The sequence below is a fragment of the Corylus avellana genome, chromosome ca7 (genome assembly GCF_901000735.1).
Source record: "Corylus avellana chromosome ca7, CavTom2PMs-1.0".
Taxonomy (NCBI): Eukaryota; Viridiplantae; Streptophyta; class Magnoliopsida; order Fagales; family Betulaceae; genus Corylus; species Corylus avellana.
In genome coordinates, this window is record NC_081547.1 from 698,597 (window position 1) to 712,637 (window position 14,041).

The 14,041-nt window shown below is 38.1% G+C and overlaps 3 protein-coding genes across 3 annotated transcripts; all 3 read left to right on the plus strand.

Moving 5' to 3' along the window:
• The first annotated feature begins 1,481 nt into the window (after positions 1-1,481).
• Positions 1,482-4,620, plus strand: LOC132186991 (uncharacterized). Its single transcript, XM_059601130.1, has 4 exons — positions 1,482-2,291; positions 2,400-2,502; positions 3,905-4,071; positions 4,211-4,620. Exons 1-4 carry the CDS (start codon positions 1,645-1,647, stop codon positions 4,473-4,475), a joined length of 1,182 nt encoding a protein of 393 aa, XP_059457113.1. The 5' UTR covers positions 1,482-1,644; the 3' UTR covers positions 4,476-4,620.
• A 1,744-nt stretch (positions 4,621-6,364) lies between these two features.
• Positions 6,365-11,259, plus strand: LOC132188767 (syntaxin-112-like). Its single transcript, XM_059603303.1, has 7 exons — positions 6,365-6,615; positions 6,723-6,794; positions 7,679-7,738; positions 8,330-8,424; positions 8,573-8,642; positions 8,763-8,890; positions 10,263-11,259. Exons 1-7 carry the CDS (start codon positions 6,496-6,498, stop codon positions 11,158-11,160), a joined length of 1,443 nt encoding a protein of 480 aa, XP_059459286.1. The 5' UTR covers positions 6,365-6,495; the 3' UTR covers positions 11,161-11,259.
• A 773-nt stretch (positions 11,260-12,032) lies between these two features.
• Positions 12,033-13,992, plus strand: LOC132188688 (pentatricopeptide repeat-containing protein At5g66520). The gene has a single exon (XM_059603214.1). The coding sequence runs from the start codon at positions 12,085-12,087 to the stop codon at positions 13,990-13,992; it is 1,908 nt and encodes a 635-aa protein (XP_059459197.1). The 5' UTR covers positions 12,033-12,084.
• Positions 13,993-14,041: the final 49 nt, after the last annotated feature.

A 14,041-nucleotide genomic window follows, 5' to 3' on the forward strand; every position in this document is an offset into this window, starting at 1 on the left:
TGTTTATTGATGAAATTGCGATAACAGGTGGTGGTTTAATATCATTTAGTATAAGAAAAATGCTTGAAGTATTATAAATGTTCCTATAACCTCCTTACAAACTCAATGATAATCCATATTTTTATAAAAAATGAATACCACATGACTCTTATGCCACTGTTGATATTTTAATTGTTGATGTAGCCATATAAAATGTCGTATATGTTTGTAAAAACAGTAGTGTTATGTCAATTTATAAACATGATAATTATCCTGTGAACTGACAGGTACCAAATTAATATTTTAGTTAGGGGTGTTCAAACTGATAACTGATTATAACCACAAACCGATAACAGTTAACCGATTTGGAAGTCGGTTATTAAAAACCGTTAGCCGATTACGGCAGTTGCGGTTAACAGTTTTAGGGGTAGAAAAAGGCGGTTATAACCGATAACCACCTTTATTTATATATAATAATATAAATATTTATATTAATAAATATAAATATATATTATATTTATATTTGCTTTGCTTCCATTTGGTTTGTATTTTGTAATATGTATCCAAATATAGGATTTGTCTTTTTAATTTTTTCATTTGAATTTGGATTAATGGATTTGGGCTATGTTTTTTTAGCCATGTTTTTGGGCTAGAATTTATTTGGCCATGTTTTTTTTTTTTTTTTTTTCATATTTTTTGAACATTTTGGTCTTACACCCTTCAAATAAGACCAAAAAATAGCAAATTAAGGCTCAAAACACTTTAAAAGCCTTAAAACCAATTTTTTTTTAAAAAAAAAACGATTATAACTGCGCGGTTATTGGATTGAATAACCGCTAACCGTCGGTTATAAAATAACCAATAACCGTCTAGGCGGTTGCGGTTATTAAAAACCAATAACCGCCAAAGTCAGTTGTGGTAGAGCCAATAACCAACTACTATAACCGTTTCAACACCCCTAATTTTAGTAATTGATGTATTAAGAATTTGAATTCTCATATAGTTTGTAAATAGTTTATGGTAAAAATAGTAATATCTAGAAGTGGTCTTATCATTGATGGCATAGTGAAAAGGTTCCGTCAAAATATGAAAGAGAACATAAAATGAAAGTGAAATAAAAGAAAATAAGATGAGAAATTTTACTGGTTCGGTTTATAATTTGCTCAAACAACTACATTTTATTCTTATTCACTTTATAAGTTTATAATACAAAAGGCTTTATTTACAAATAATTATAATCAACTCCCAGTAATTCAATTATACTGCAAGATTTTGTCCCTCTTCCCTTACTTTCTCTCGCCCCATTTTCTTCATTCTCACCAGTTTCGTCAAAATTCAAATATGTTACGATTCTAGTCTTTCACATGATTAAGTCTAATTTAGATGATGCATATATAAGTTTTTGAGCATTCTTTCCTTGCAAGCGGATTTTTAAAAGATGAATTCTACAAAATGTTTGCATTAAAACCCTTTTCTCCCTCAAACTGATCAGATTAGCGCATTTTGTCACCGTCCGAAACGACGACGTTAGTATCCAGACAAGGCGGAAAAGATTTCATGGAAAAACTACTAATTTTCCCATGCTTGGCTGATCATCTTGAAAATTTTCCCGAGTTGTGTTCATAGATAACAACAACGAGTGACGACCCCACACGCGTATTGCAAATGTTGAGCGTTGCGTGCTCGGCCATTGAAGCTCCGGCGAGGTTCCGGTTCCTCTACGGCCACTCCATTCTCACCCGCCAAGTCTTCGCCAAAACGACACCGTTTCCTTCGCTCATAGTCGCTAACCGAGACGACGCCGTAACAAGACCCCGCTTCTCTCTCTCACACGCTCACGCCCGCTCTTCATTCTCGGCGGTCCCTTCGAATCCCAATCCCAATCCCTTCTCGTCCCTCTCATTTTCCAGGTCCAGTGGCCCGCCGATTCCGACCAATCATTTTAGCCAATTCCTGTCCCGCTCGAACGACGGCGTTTCCGTGTGGAGCCGGGCTTCGGAGAGTTCTAATGCGAGCAATGCGGGGTTTCTGGGCGGCAAAGAGCGGGTCGTGGCGGTGGTGTTGTTGGGGTGGCTCGGGGCCAAGACGAAGCACCTGAAAAGGTACGTGGAGTGGTACAACGCGAGGGGGCTCCACGCGGTGACTTTTGTGGTCGACGTGAGAGAGCTGTTGTGGTTCGATTTGGGGCAAAGAGTCGAGCAGCGGATCTCGGCGTTGGCCGACGAGCTCGTCTCGTGGGTGTCGGAGGGGGAAGAGGACGGCAGAGAGCGGTGCTTGGTTTTTCACACTTTTAGCAATACGGGTTGGTTTGTGTAGGTTGAATAGTTAAAACTCCTTCATGATTATAATCGTACTTTTTTCTTCTTTCCTTTTTGTTACAGCTTGTTTTAGCGAATTCAATTGCTGTTGGATTTTTGCAGCTATGGTGCCCTTCTTGATGCTTTCCAGGGTAGAAAGGACCTGATGGAGAAGATCAAAGGATGCATCGTTGATTCGGGAGGAGGGGACCCGTTTAATAATCAGGTTCTTTTGTTTGTTTCTTTTTTTGAACTCATCCATTAAAGTGAAAACATGTTTAGGAGTTTTTGGTCTGATTTGTTTGATTTTGTTAATGCACATTTTGTGATGGGTTATTTAGTAGGTTTTGATTGATTGACTGAGGATAGATTTTGGTTATGTACCTCTAAGATGAAAGATGTGTTCCTGCTTGTATAATGTTGAACGTATAACCGGCATTAATGAACTGCAACTACAGGGGAGTAAAGTGTTGCTTTCAAAACCATAGATTGGCAAACAGAACTCACCCTGCGCCTCAAGTGGGTAAAGTTTAATCCTAAAATGAATTAATGCCCATTGGACAGGGTGGTTCAGCATACTGTATCCCTATAGTTTCGATAGCTCTCTCCCGCTCTCCTAATATGTTTAACAGCCATATTTGAGTTAATTTGATTTGGCACATGGGCTCCATCATCTGTTTTGTAAGGCTGTTGCAGTTAGCTCAGTGATTCTTTCCTACTCTCTCTCTCCCTCCCTTCTAATATGTTAATTTTAAGAGCCCATATTTGACCGATTTTGATTTGGCGCATGGGATCCTTCACCTGTCTTGTAAGGCTCTTGCAGTTACTTCAGTGATAGTTTACCCTACTGACGCTCATCAATGATTCTTCTCTTCCTGGACCATCATTCTCAGTTATGAAGCATTCTTTTTTCCCCCACTGAAGCTCACCTTGATCTAATTAGAAAGTGGCAATCTGTGACACATAAAAAGCAAGTGCTACAGTTCTGTTTGTTGGCACCTGCCAGCCAACATTTTTAAACAACAATGAAGTGACTTTAAGTGAATTAAACTATCCAAATCAACCCAGGCAGTCCAACTGAATTTTTATTTGACCTGGTCTGGTTTGAGAGTAGCTTTGGATGAGCCCGGTTTTTCTTTAAGAGATGATGAAATCTGTTTCTACTTTGCAGTTATTGTGTATGATTTTATTAGAGTTGTCATTGTGAATAATGATTTGTTTAAGTTTTCTGCAACCCTTAAATTCTTAACAACCATTTTTTTTTTTTTGTTATAATTTTGAACTTTAAAAACTTATCATCAATAGAATCTAGTAGTGGGGCTGCAGATGCACATATATGCCTCCTATGATGTCCAACTATGTGTGTAGGTTCTACTGTCTTCTTAAAAACCCATAAAAGATGTTTGCACCCAGGTACTAGACTGCTTTTGTTGTTAAACTTCTTTGACCACATTTGCCTACTTGGAAGTGAAGATAGGATTTATGGACTGTGTTAGGTTATTCTGATCATGGATTCCCAGCTTTTAAATCCGTGTGTTTTGATAAGTATTTTGCTTGAGGATGTTGGTAGAATTCCATTTTGATTAACTGTAAGGATATTAGACGATAACTTGTCTTAACCGTGACAGGTGTGGGCAGCTGGATTTTCTGCCGCTCTACTGAAGAAACGTAGCTCTGCGGCATACCCTGTAGTTAAGGCTGGAGAATTGAATGAACCTCCCATAATTGAAACTGTGCTTCTATCAGCTTTGGAGAAGCTTTTTGCTTTTTTATTGAAGTTGCCAGACGTGGAATTGTAATTATTTTGTTTATGTTTCAGCTTTTGCTACCACAGCCTTACTATTTGACACATATCTACTTGTTCCTAGATGATAAGTAACTAGCTGCTCTAGAAAATGGTTGGAATTTGATTTCACTTAATTTTTGTTTGGCAGGAAGTTAACAAAAATCTTTTCCAACCTCTCAAAAAGCCACCCATGCTGCCCTCAGCTTTACCTCTATAGCACAGCAGACAAAGTCATTCCTTTTCAGTCTGTAGAGTTGTTTATTGATGAACAGAGGAGGATGGGGAGAAAGGTAAGGTCCTTCAACTTCCAAACATCCCCTCATGTTGACCATTACAGGACTTTCCCCAACATATATGTGTCGGAGCTGCATAATTTCCTAAAGGAGTGTTTTGCTATGGTTAAGCAGTTGTGAATCCTGCAAATGTTGTTGTTTGTGGTATTTGAAAGGCATTGGAGCAATATCATCAGGGGCTCTATCTGTTCTACATTATTAAATTACCCTTGAAGATTGTTACTTTTGTAATAGTGGTTTTTATTTAAAGAGGAGTAGTTATTCACGAAGTTGATTTTAAGATTTTTCAATGCCAATTTTTCTCATTGCAATATCTCTAGATTCTCCTTATTGACAGTGAAGGACTCGGGAGTCGTACAAAATAAAAATAAAAATGGGGCAGCCCTACAGATAGGTTAGGTGCGACCAAAAGGGTAGGCGTGACCAACAAACTTCGGATTGCCTGAGATAGGTGTCCTACACGGTACACCTATTATTTATGTGGGGGTGGTTAGAAGTGACTGCAATTCAATCAACAAATTTTAATAAGCATTTTTTAATCTCTAGCATTCTTTTTCATAACAATAAATAAAAACTTGAAAATTAATATTTAATTAAAATAATAAAAATGGATAACTAAAATAGTGTGCGTTATGAAGTTACTTTGAAAAATAATACTTAAAGTAAAAAAAGTGATTAAAATAAAGAACGAATTTGTTGAGCCGTATGTGAATCTCAACACTTATCCCAAAATTGATCAAAATGTCTTGGTTTGGAGAGTAATACTAAGGATTTTTTTTTCCTCCCAAAATTGACATTTAAAATTATCATTAAATTTGTGATAAATAATTATTAAATTTTAATCTAATAATAATTTAAAAGTTATTAACTTTAATAAGATTAAAAAAAAAAAAAATTCCTAACATTACCCTTTTTGAATTTCCTCTTCCCCTCCACTTGGTTGGTCCTGTGTACTATGGAGCATTCTAGAGAGGGGTAAGTGGCAAGCTTAGAGCATCTCCAAGAAAATAGGCAAATTCTTCATAATAATCAAATTTGAATATTATTAGCCTTTTTTCATCTCCAGCATAATAGTTATTTTGCATGTTTTCCTTTTAGTATGAATAGTAAATGGGCTGATTAGCATATTCATTATTCACACTATAAACTTTGTTTATTATTATTTTTCTCTGCCTTTCTTCCTTTTACTCTCTCCTCGTCTTTCTTTCACACTATTTCCCACACAATAAATATTTAAAGAAAATAGATAGTATAATAGAGAATTTATTGGAGTGTATAAAAAAATGAGTAGTTAAAATAAAAAATTATACTTTTTTAATAGCTATGTTGTCTACTTCTGCTCTGCTGAGATGCTCTAAGAGAGGAGGGAGAGTTAATGGGTTACACGCTTACCTAGAAACCGAATTCATGTTTCTTTACACTCTTCTCTCCCTTTTCTTCTTCTTCTTCTTTCCTGTTCTTTTTCCTTGGGCGCCTCTCTTCCTCATGGCTTCCCCTCTCTTCTCTACCTTTTCTTCTCTTCTCTCCACTTTTTCTCAAATCCTCTCTAGAAGTCGTGACTGCGTGAGGAAAGAAAGAGATAGTGGGTTTTGGATCCGGCTTACATGTTATTTTAATATATGTTGTAGTTTAAGCAACAATCAAGATTGAATCTTTCAAAATTTTTCTTCATTTTCTTTTTATTATTAAAAGCTTATAAAAGTAAGGTAATTTTGATATTCAATCTTAACTATAGCAATAACGGTATGTAAGCCAACTCTAAGGGTTTTAGGGTTTTTTTTTTTGGTTTGCAGGGCGGGTACCCGGTAATTTTAAAACCTCTTACCTGCAATCCACCCCACACGGATAGTTAAAACCCCATCCCGGATCCGCAAATTTTACACTAAAAATCGGTCTCTGGATCGGGGCTGGTGTGTCGGGCTGGGCGGGTTTTGCCCACCCCTAGCTAGTTGGTCATATATATAAATGGATCGAAATGTCCAGGTTCATTGAACCCTCTCATTCTCCGCCGCACCGAACACAATCCCAAATGGGCCAGATCCTTGATAGTATATATAAGAAGTGGTTGGTTTCCATTGGAGAACCCAGAGACGCAAACGACAACCCACCTAACTAGGTGCAAAACAGAGTTCCCAGAACGATGTCGTTTCCGGAGGATCCGGTGGTGAAGTCCGAGATTTCTCCGCCGAATTCATACGGCGCTGTGGTCCTCGGCGGTACCTTTGACCGTTTACACAACGGCCACCGCCGCTTTCTCAAGGTCCCACTCTCTCTGTGTTTATTACTGATTAATTCGTTAAAATTGGCGTTATTGTTGTTATTATGATGGGATTTGATGAGGTTGATGAGGTGAGAATGATGAATTAGGCAGCGGCGGAGCTGGCGAGGGATCGAATAGTGATTGGAGTTTGTGACGGGCCGATGTTGACTAACAAACAGGTGATCTTTTTGTTTTGCTAAACCATTTTACTGGAGCTGTGGCAGTAATATGATTGTACAAGGGCTTGTGTGGTGTTTGACTACTGTTTTCTGGATTGCCCATTTGGTTATAGCCGTTTGAAATCTGGGTTCATGTCGCATTTAGCAGTTGTAGCTTAAACTGCTATATTTGTTTTAGAAGTTTGTATAGAATTCATAAATGGTGGAGCCACCTTTTATGTGAGAGAGGGGGGAATATAAATATTGCCTTTGCCTCTGGAGCATTGAATAATTCTTTGAAGATCTAAAGGGTAATGTCGTCTTATGGATGTTTTGGTAGGTGGTTTGTTGTATGTCTAAAAATAAAATAGGTTTTCAGGTGGGATGGACTGTGCAATTTTATCTATTAGCAGCTATTGCATGGCTGGGAGTTTAGTTGGTTGTGAATATTTAAGGTCCAACTAGCTTTGCTATGCTATGCTATGTCTTAACTTTTGTTTCCAGGAGCCTTTTTGATATTTATTTTTTTGGACGAATAGCCATTTGTGATTTTAATTTCTTTGATTTGATTTGTGGTATAAATTTTCTGTTAGAAATCCTCATTCAGTTTCATTTGTGGCGGTGCATTTAATTTTTTCAAGAAACATGCAGGCAGTATTTGCTTTATTAAAATCGACTTTATATGCAATAATTGTAAAGTCCTCTTGTCTCTGGAAGATTTATAATTGATGGTACCAGAACACTCTGCATCAAGCCCAACTTCAAAATTAGTATACTCGTTTATGGCCTTCTTCCTTGTCACATTCATGGACTTTGTTGACGCCAACCTTATTCTCCTTTTTCTTTCTGAAATTTTCCCTCTACGTAAGATGATATGATTTAATTACTTTTTCCATCTTTTGCAGTTCTCAGATATAATACAGCCCATTGAGGATAGGATCCATAATGTCGAGAATTACATCAAGGTATATGGTACAAGATGCACATTCTGTATGGGCTTTTTTTTTTTTTTTTTAATAGATGAGATAGTCAATCAATACAAACAGCAAAACAAAGTACACGACCTGTCAAGAAAGGCCACAAAAAAAGCTACCATAGGGGATCTTTACCGCTGTCAAGGGAAAGATCTAATAAGGAGTATAAATTTGTGGGAAAGCTGCCAGTCGAATTGGTGGTAGCGGCCCAATAAGCTGGTATTGTAGCTGAGATGGTGGGATTGAGTAGGTTTATATCTCCCTTGTATGCTACCATCTTGCCATGTTTCAATCTTGGCATGATGGCTACCTGCTACATGTTCTGAAACTGGGATGTCTATATTTGCAAAATAAAGGGTTTCAAGGGAAGAGAGTGCTTGTATTTTGTTCTGGTTGAAGGGAATTGAACTGAAAGTCGCCGTGCGAAAGGAGTAGGTGGCAAAACAGAGGGACCTCGATCTCACAACCTCAATTGCAATGCATCATAAAATTTTCCATAAGGTTTTAACATCATAATTGCGTGCAGGCTTTTCTTTATAATGATAATTTCTAGTTTCCGTTTTCATGCATATATATGCACAGTCTATCAAGCTGGAGCTGGTAGTGCAAGTTGAGCCTATCACAGACCCCTATGGCCCTTCAATTGTAGATGAAAATTTGGAGGCAATTGTAGTCAGGTTTGTTATTGATGAATATGTTTTTGCTTCTCACTAGTTCTAAAATAAGGTCTCAGAGTGATATTTGATTTCTTTAACCTTGGTCTTCTAATTTTCTGACAAAGTGGTAGCAGATAATTATTGATTAATTCGATTTGGTTTCTGGCAGCAAGGAGACATTACCAGGTGGACTGTCAGTTAATAAGAAGAGAGCCGACAGAGGTTTATCACAACTAAAGGTTTGAGTTTCCAGTTTTAGTAGTGTTGATCCATGTAGAAATTTCTGAAAGTGTTTCTTCTTAATTGCTTGGAAAACTTTGTCCAAAAAAATAGTCCTTAATATCATGGGTCTGTTGCAGATTGAAGTTGTAGATCTGGTTTCTGAAGAATCTAGTGGAGAGAAACTAAGTTCGACTACATTGAGGAAGTTTGAGGCTGAGAAGGCCAAGAAACAACAGGTGGAGTCTAATATTGACCTGAAGAGTCTGCTTGAGAGTGGTTGAGTTCAATAATATATAGGAAGCCTGGGGCTGAACTAAGACAGCAATAGCTAACCGGTGTTTCTGTGTCGGAATTTTCACAGGATTATAGTACTAGTGACAATGTTGTTATAATCTCCACATTTTGTAGATAGAAAAGTCGGTGAAAGATCATCCAAATTACATTGGAAGTATAAACTCTTGCAGCCCTACTTGCTGTTCACATAGCAGTCTTTTTTAACCTGAAAAACTTCATGTTGGAGGGTGTTTCGTTAACTGTGATATTAGCTTTCAACCATCTGGATCTCATCATGGATCGAAAGATTGTTTCGATCATTTCAGACATTCTCAGTTCTATTCTTGTCTTTCGATATTCTTAAGAAAGCGTTCTCATATTTATCCTTTTCGATTATCTATCCGGCTTAACAATGGAAATAATCATCCTCCAGCTCTTCTTTCTTTGTTATTTTACTTATTTATCTTTCTTATAAAAAAAAATAAAAACCTAATGAATGTGCTCAGAAAGATTTTTTATTTTATTTTTTTTATTAAAGAAATAAAGAATTGAAACGATGCCGTAAGAGCGTGCCCGATAATTAGGGCGAATCGCAACCCCTGCTCTCTACACAATAACGGCTATTACAAAATGCTAAACGTAAGTTTGAAATTCAAACACATACATATATAACGAACTGTAATGAAACCGAGCGATCACAACCCCCCAATTGAAGAGTTTCTTCTCCTATTGAAGAGAAAGAGAGAGAGAAGGAAGGAAGATCTTCTGAATTTGACAAGCTTTTCACAGATCATCGATTTCTCCAAGGTCTTACGGAATCCCACTTTTGAGTTCCCTTCTTTCTTCTTGGTTTTCATAGGCTTTATAAGTTTTCAAACTGCTTTAACCCACATGTTTAACTGCATAATGTTGCGGTTTTTCATTTTCATGCTGCAAACCCATTCTTGAACTCGCAGATTTTCATGGCTTCTTTAGCCTTTGACATTCGTTTTTTTCTTTTTTGGTTTGGACACTGTTGTCGATGGGTTTTTCTTTTATCTTATTTCCACTACTCGTCACTTTCTTCACGGTTTTGTTTACTAATCAGAACATTGAAATTACCAAAGATTTGATGAAGCCGTTTCTTATGGTTTCTATAGGTTCTAATATTTCTTGAGTGCATGTCTCAAACTTCATGCTAGTTATCTGTTTGATTCAGATCTCTTGGAGCAGTTATTCCGAGGGAATCAGTGAATCTTGGAAGTCGATCCAAATCTTTGAATCTTTCAAGGGTACACTTCCTGAATTTCTCTTCTAAAATCCATTGGGTTTTTATACTTCTTGGTTTGTGCCTCTATATGGATTTTCTTGATATATTTTGGCAGGTGGGTTTTGCAGATTCTTGCAAATATGAATGATCTTATGACAAAATCGTTCTTAAGTTATGTGGATCTGACGAGGCAGGCCCAGAAGGACCTTGAAGCCAATCTTGAAGACTCTGACGAACCGAACCTCTCTCAGTTCTTTCAGGAAGTTGATGCAATCAAGGCCGAAATGGAAGAGATCACCAATCTCTTGTTTGATCTTCAACACCTGAATGAAGAGACAAAGTCTACCCACAGCGCTAAAGTTCTTCGCGGGCTAAGAGACCGAATGGAATCAGACATGGTTGCAGTTCTCCGAAAAGCCAAGATCGTCAAGGCAAGGCTAGAAGCGCTCGACCGATCCAATGTGACCAATCGGAGAATCTCAGAAGCATACAAAGAGGGAACTCCGGTTGATAGGACAAGGATGTCGGTGACAAATGGTTTGAGAGTCAAGCTGAGGGAAATGATGAATGATTTCCAGTCCTTGAGAGAAAAGATTCTGTCGGATCACAAGGAGGATCTCAAGAGGAGGTACTACACTGCAACGGGTGAAGTACCAAGCGAGGAGGTGGTTGAAAAGATGGTTTCAGGGGCTGTGAGAGTTCAGTTATTTGAAGGGAAAACGGAGGTGGATTTAAGGAGTAAAGAGAGGCATGAGGCGGCCATGGATATTCGGAGGAGTTTGAACAAGCTTCATCAGGTCTTCCTTGACATGGCTGTTCTGGTTGAGACACAAGGGGAAAATGTTGATGATATTGAAGAGAATTTGGCGGGTGCGGGTAACTTTATCAGTGGGGGAACCAACAGTATTTACTACGCCAGTCAAATGAAGAAGAACAAGAAATGGTTTTACTGGGTTTGTGCTGTAGTGCTGATTATAGTGTTGGTGTGCATCGTTTCTTCGTTGGCTTCTTGATGGAACAGGGCAGAAAATCATCTGGAGACTGTAAAGTGGTTCATTGTTATGTAAATTCATCTCTAGTTGAGCTTTTCTGAGCTCATGGAGGTTTTTTTTCTTCTTTATTTCTTTTCTCTTTTAATGGCTTTTGGCTTTAGGTAGAATGATTCCTGTCTGGTAGACTCAGGTTGTCTTAGTTGATGGTAAATGTTCATAAAAATTAAATTTGCTTGAGTTGATTACTTGGTCAATTTTCTAAGGTAAGTGTCCCTCTTCCTTCTTGTCTGTTTTAATGCTGCTTCTTTTTCTTACCATATTTGAGTGGATTTGGCTGTTTTGCCGAAGCCTTATTAAGTAATGTGCCCATTTATCGTACTTAAATAATATCGGTTGACATGTTTTAAATAATTTACACATTTATTTTTTTTAAGTAACTAACATGAGAAGTTACTTAGAACAAGTCACATCAGAATATGATAAATGAGTGTGAATAATAAAATTACTCGTTAAAAAAAAAAAAAAAAAAAAAGGTTAAATACTGAATCGCTAGGCTAATGTGAATATGTGATAGTATTCATCAGCCTTTGATTTTTCTTTTAAATAAAGGTTGATGAGCACTGTTATATTAGCGCAATAAGATTAGTGTGCAGCATAAGTCAATTTTGATATAAATATACTTTTTTTATATTTTTATTTTATAAATAAAATAATAATAATAATAATAATAAAAGGTCACTTTTAAAAATGACGCAACAGCCGATATAGCATTGCTCTTCTTTTGTCGAAGGCCAACAAAATTTCGACGTGATTGCTAAAAGGCGATATTCCTGTCAATATCAAGAACTTATCCTGGTTATAAAATATAAAAAGAACCTTATCCTAAAGCCTTAATGAAGTCATAGCCATAGAAACAATACCTCATTGTTTCATCGTCTTCTCATTATGAACCTCTTAACACTTTCTTCACCTGTCAACCATTCAATGGCACCCGTTTTGCTGAATCTACCAAGTCAGCTCTCCTTGGAATCAAATGTAGCACAGACCCTGTCTCTGCTTGAAAGATGTTCAACAATGGTGGAAATGAAGCAGATCCATGCTCACATTTATAAAACAGGTCTTATCGTAGACCCTCTCCCGATGAGCAGGCTCCTAGCTTCAAGCACCTCACCAGATTTTGGCAACTTGACCTATGCTCGGAAAGTTTTCGACAGAATTAGCAGACCCAATACTTTCATGTGGAACGCCATGATCAGAGGATACTCGAATAGCAATGAGCCAGAAGTAGCCCTGCTTCTGTACCATCAAATGCTCTTTCACTCAGTGCCACATAATGCTTACACCTTCCCTTTCCTGCTCAAAGCATGTTCCAGTCTGTCGGCTTTGGAAGAGACCAAACAAATACATGCTCACATCATAAAAACAAGCTTTGGCTTGGACATTTATGCCATGAATTCCTTGCTTCATGTTTATGCCATCTCTGGCAGCATCAAATCTGCACATCTCCTCTTCGAACGTCTTCCCCAGCGGGATATTGTTTCTTGGAACTCAATGATTGATGGGTATACAAAATGTGGCGACATAGAGATGGCTTGTGAATTTTTCAAAGATATGCCAGTAAAGAATGTGATCTCATGGACAGCAATGATGTCTGGCTTTGTTGGGGCAGGACTGAACAAGGAAGCTCTGAACCTTTTTCATCAAATGCAGATTGCAGGTGTCAAACCTGACAATGTGGCACTCGCAAGCTCGCTTTCAGCATGTGCACATCTTGGAGCATTGGATCAAGGCAGACGGATCCATGCCTATATGGACAAAAACGGAATTGAAATTGATCCAATCCTGGGTTGTGTTCTTATAGACATGTATACCAAGTGTGGTGACATGGAAGAAGCTCTAGAAGTCTTCGTGAAACTTGAGAAGAAGGGTATCTATGCATGGACAGTGATAATCAATGGTTTTGCAATGCATGGTCGGGGACAAGAAGCTATTGATTGGTTTGTACAAATGCAGCAAGCAGGAATTAAGCCAAATTTGATCACCTTCACGGCACTTTTGACTGCATGTAGTCATGCAGGGTTGGTTGATGATGGGAAATCCATGTTTAAGAGCATGACAAAAGTTTATACGTTGAGCCCGACAATTGAGCATTATGGGTGCATGGTAGACCTTCTAGGCAGAGCTGGATTGCTTATGGAAGCAAAAGAGTTAATTGAGAAAATGCCCTTCAAGCCAAATGCTGCCATTTGGGGGGCACTGCTCAAAGCTTGCTGGATTCATGGACATCTCGAGTTAGGGAAACGGATAGGGAAAATCCTGATTGAAATTGACCCTGCACACAGTGGCCGGTACATTCACTTGGCAAGAGTTCATGCTGCAGCTGGGGAATGGGAGCAAGCATTTGAAGTGAGAAGCCAGATGAAACACCGAGGAGTTTCAAAACTTCCAGGGTGCAGTGCAATGAGCCTAAATGGTATTGTCCATGAATTTTCAGCTGGAGATGGGTCTCACCCACAGGTGGAAGAGATTTATCAGATGTGGAACCGGATTGCAGAGAAACTAAGAGAAGAAGGGTATAAACCTGCAACAGGGGACTTATTACTTGATCTAGAGGATGAGGAGAAAGAAAGAGCAATCCAGTATCATAGTGAGAAGTTGGCTGTTGCATTTGGGCTGATCAAAACAAAACCAGAGACAACTATTCGGATTTTTAAGAATCTTCGGGTGTGTGAGGACTGTCACACAGTAACAAAGCTCATCTCCAAGATTTATGTTAGGGATATTGTTGTACGAGACAGAATTCGTTTCCACCATTTCAAGGGAGGGAAATGTTCTTGTGGAGATTACTGGTGAGAGAGAGAGAGCTCAAATGCATCACTCAGTGGAATCTATAATGTATAGA

Coding starts and splice junctions, on each gene's coding strand:
- LOC132186991 (XM_059601130.1), top strand. CDS start 1,645: ATGTTGAGCGTTGCGTGCTCGGCCATTGAAGCTCCGGCGAGGTTCCGG. Junction 2,292..2,399: donor AGCAATACGGGTTGGTTTGT/GTAGGTTGAATA, acceptor GGATTTTTGCAG/CTATGGTGCCCTTCTTGATG. Junction 2,503..3,904: donor GGGACCCGTTTAATAATCAG/GTTCTTTTGTTT, acceptor TAACCGTGACAG/GTGTGGGCAGCTGGATTTTC.
- LOC132188767 (XM_059603303.1), top strand. CDS start 6,496: ATGTCGTTTCCGGAGGATCCGGTGGTGAAGTCCGAGATTTCTCCGCCG. Junction 6,795..7,678: donor CGATGTTGACTAACAAACAG/GTGATCTTTTTG, acceptor CATCTTTTGCAG/TTCTCAGATATAATACAGCC. Junction 8,425..8,572: donor TTGGAGGCAATTGTAGTCAG/GTTTGTTATTGA, acceptor GGTTTCTGGCAG/CAAGGAGACATTACCAGGTG.
- LOC132188688 (XM_059603214.1), top strand. CDS start 12,085: ATGAACCTCTTAACACTTTCTTCACCTGTCAACCATTCAATGGCACCC.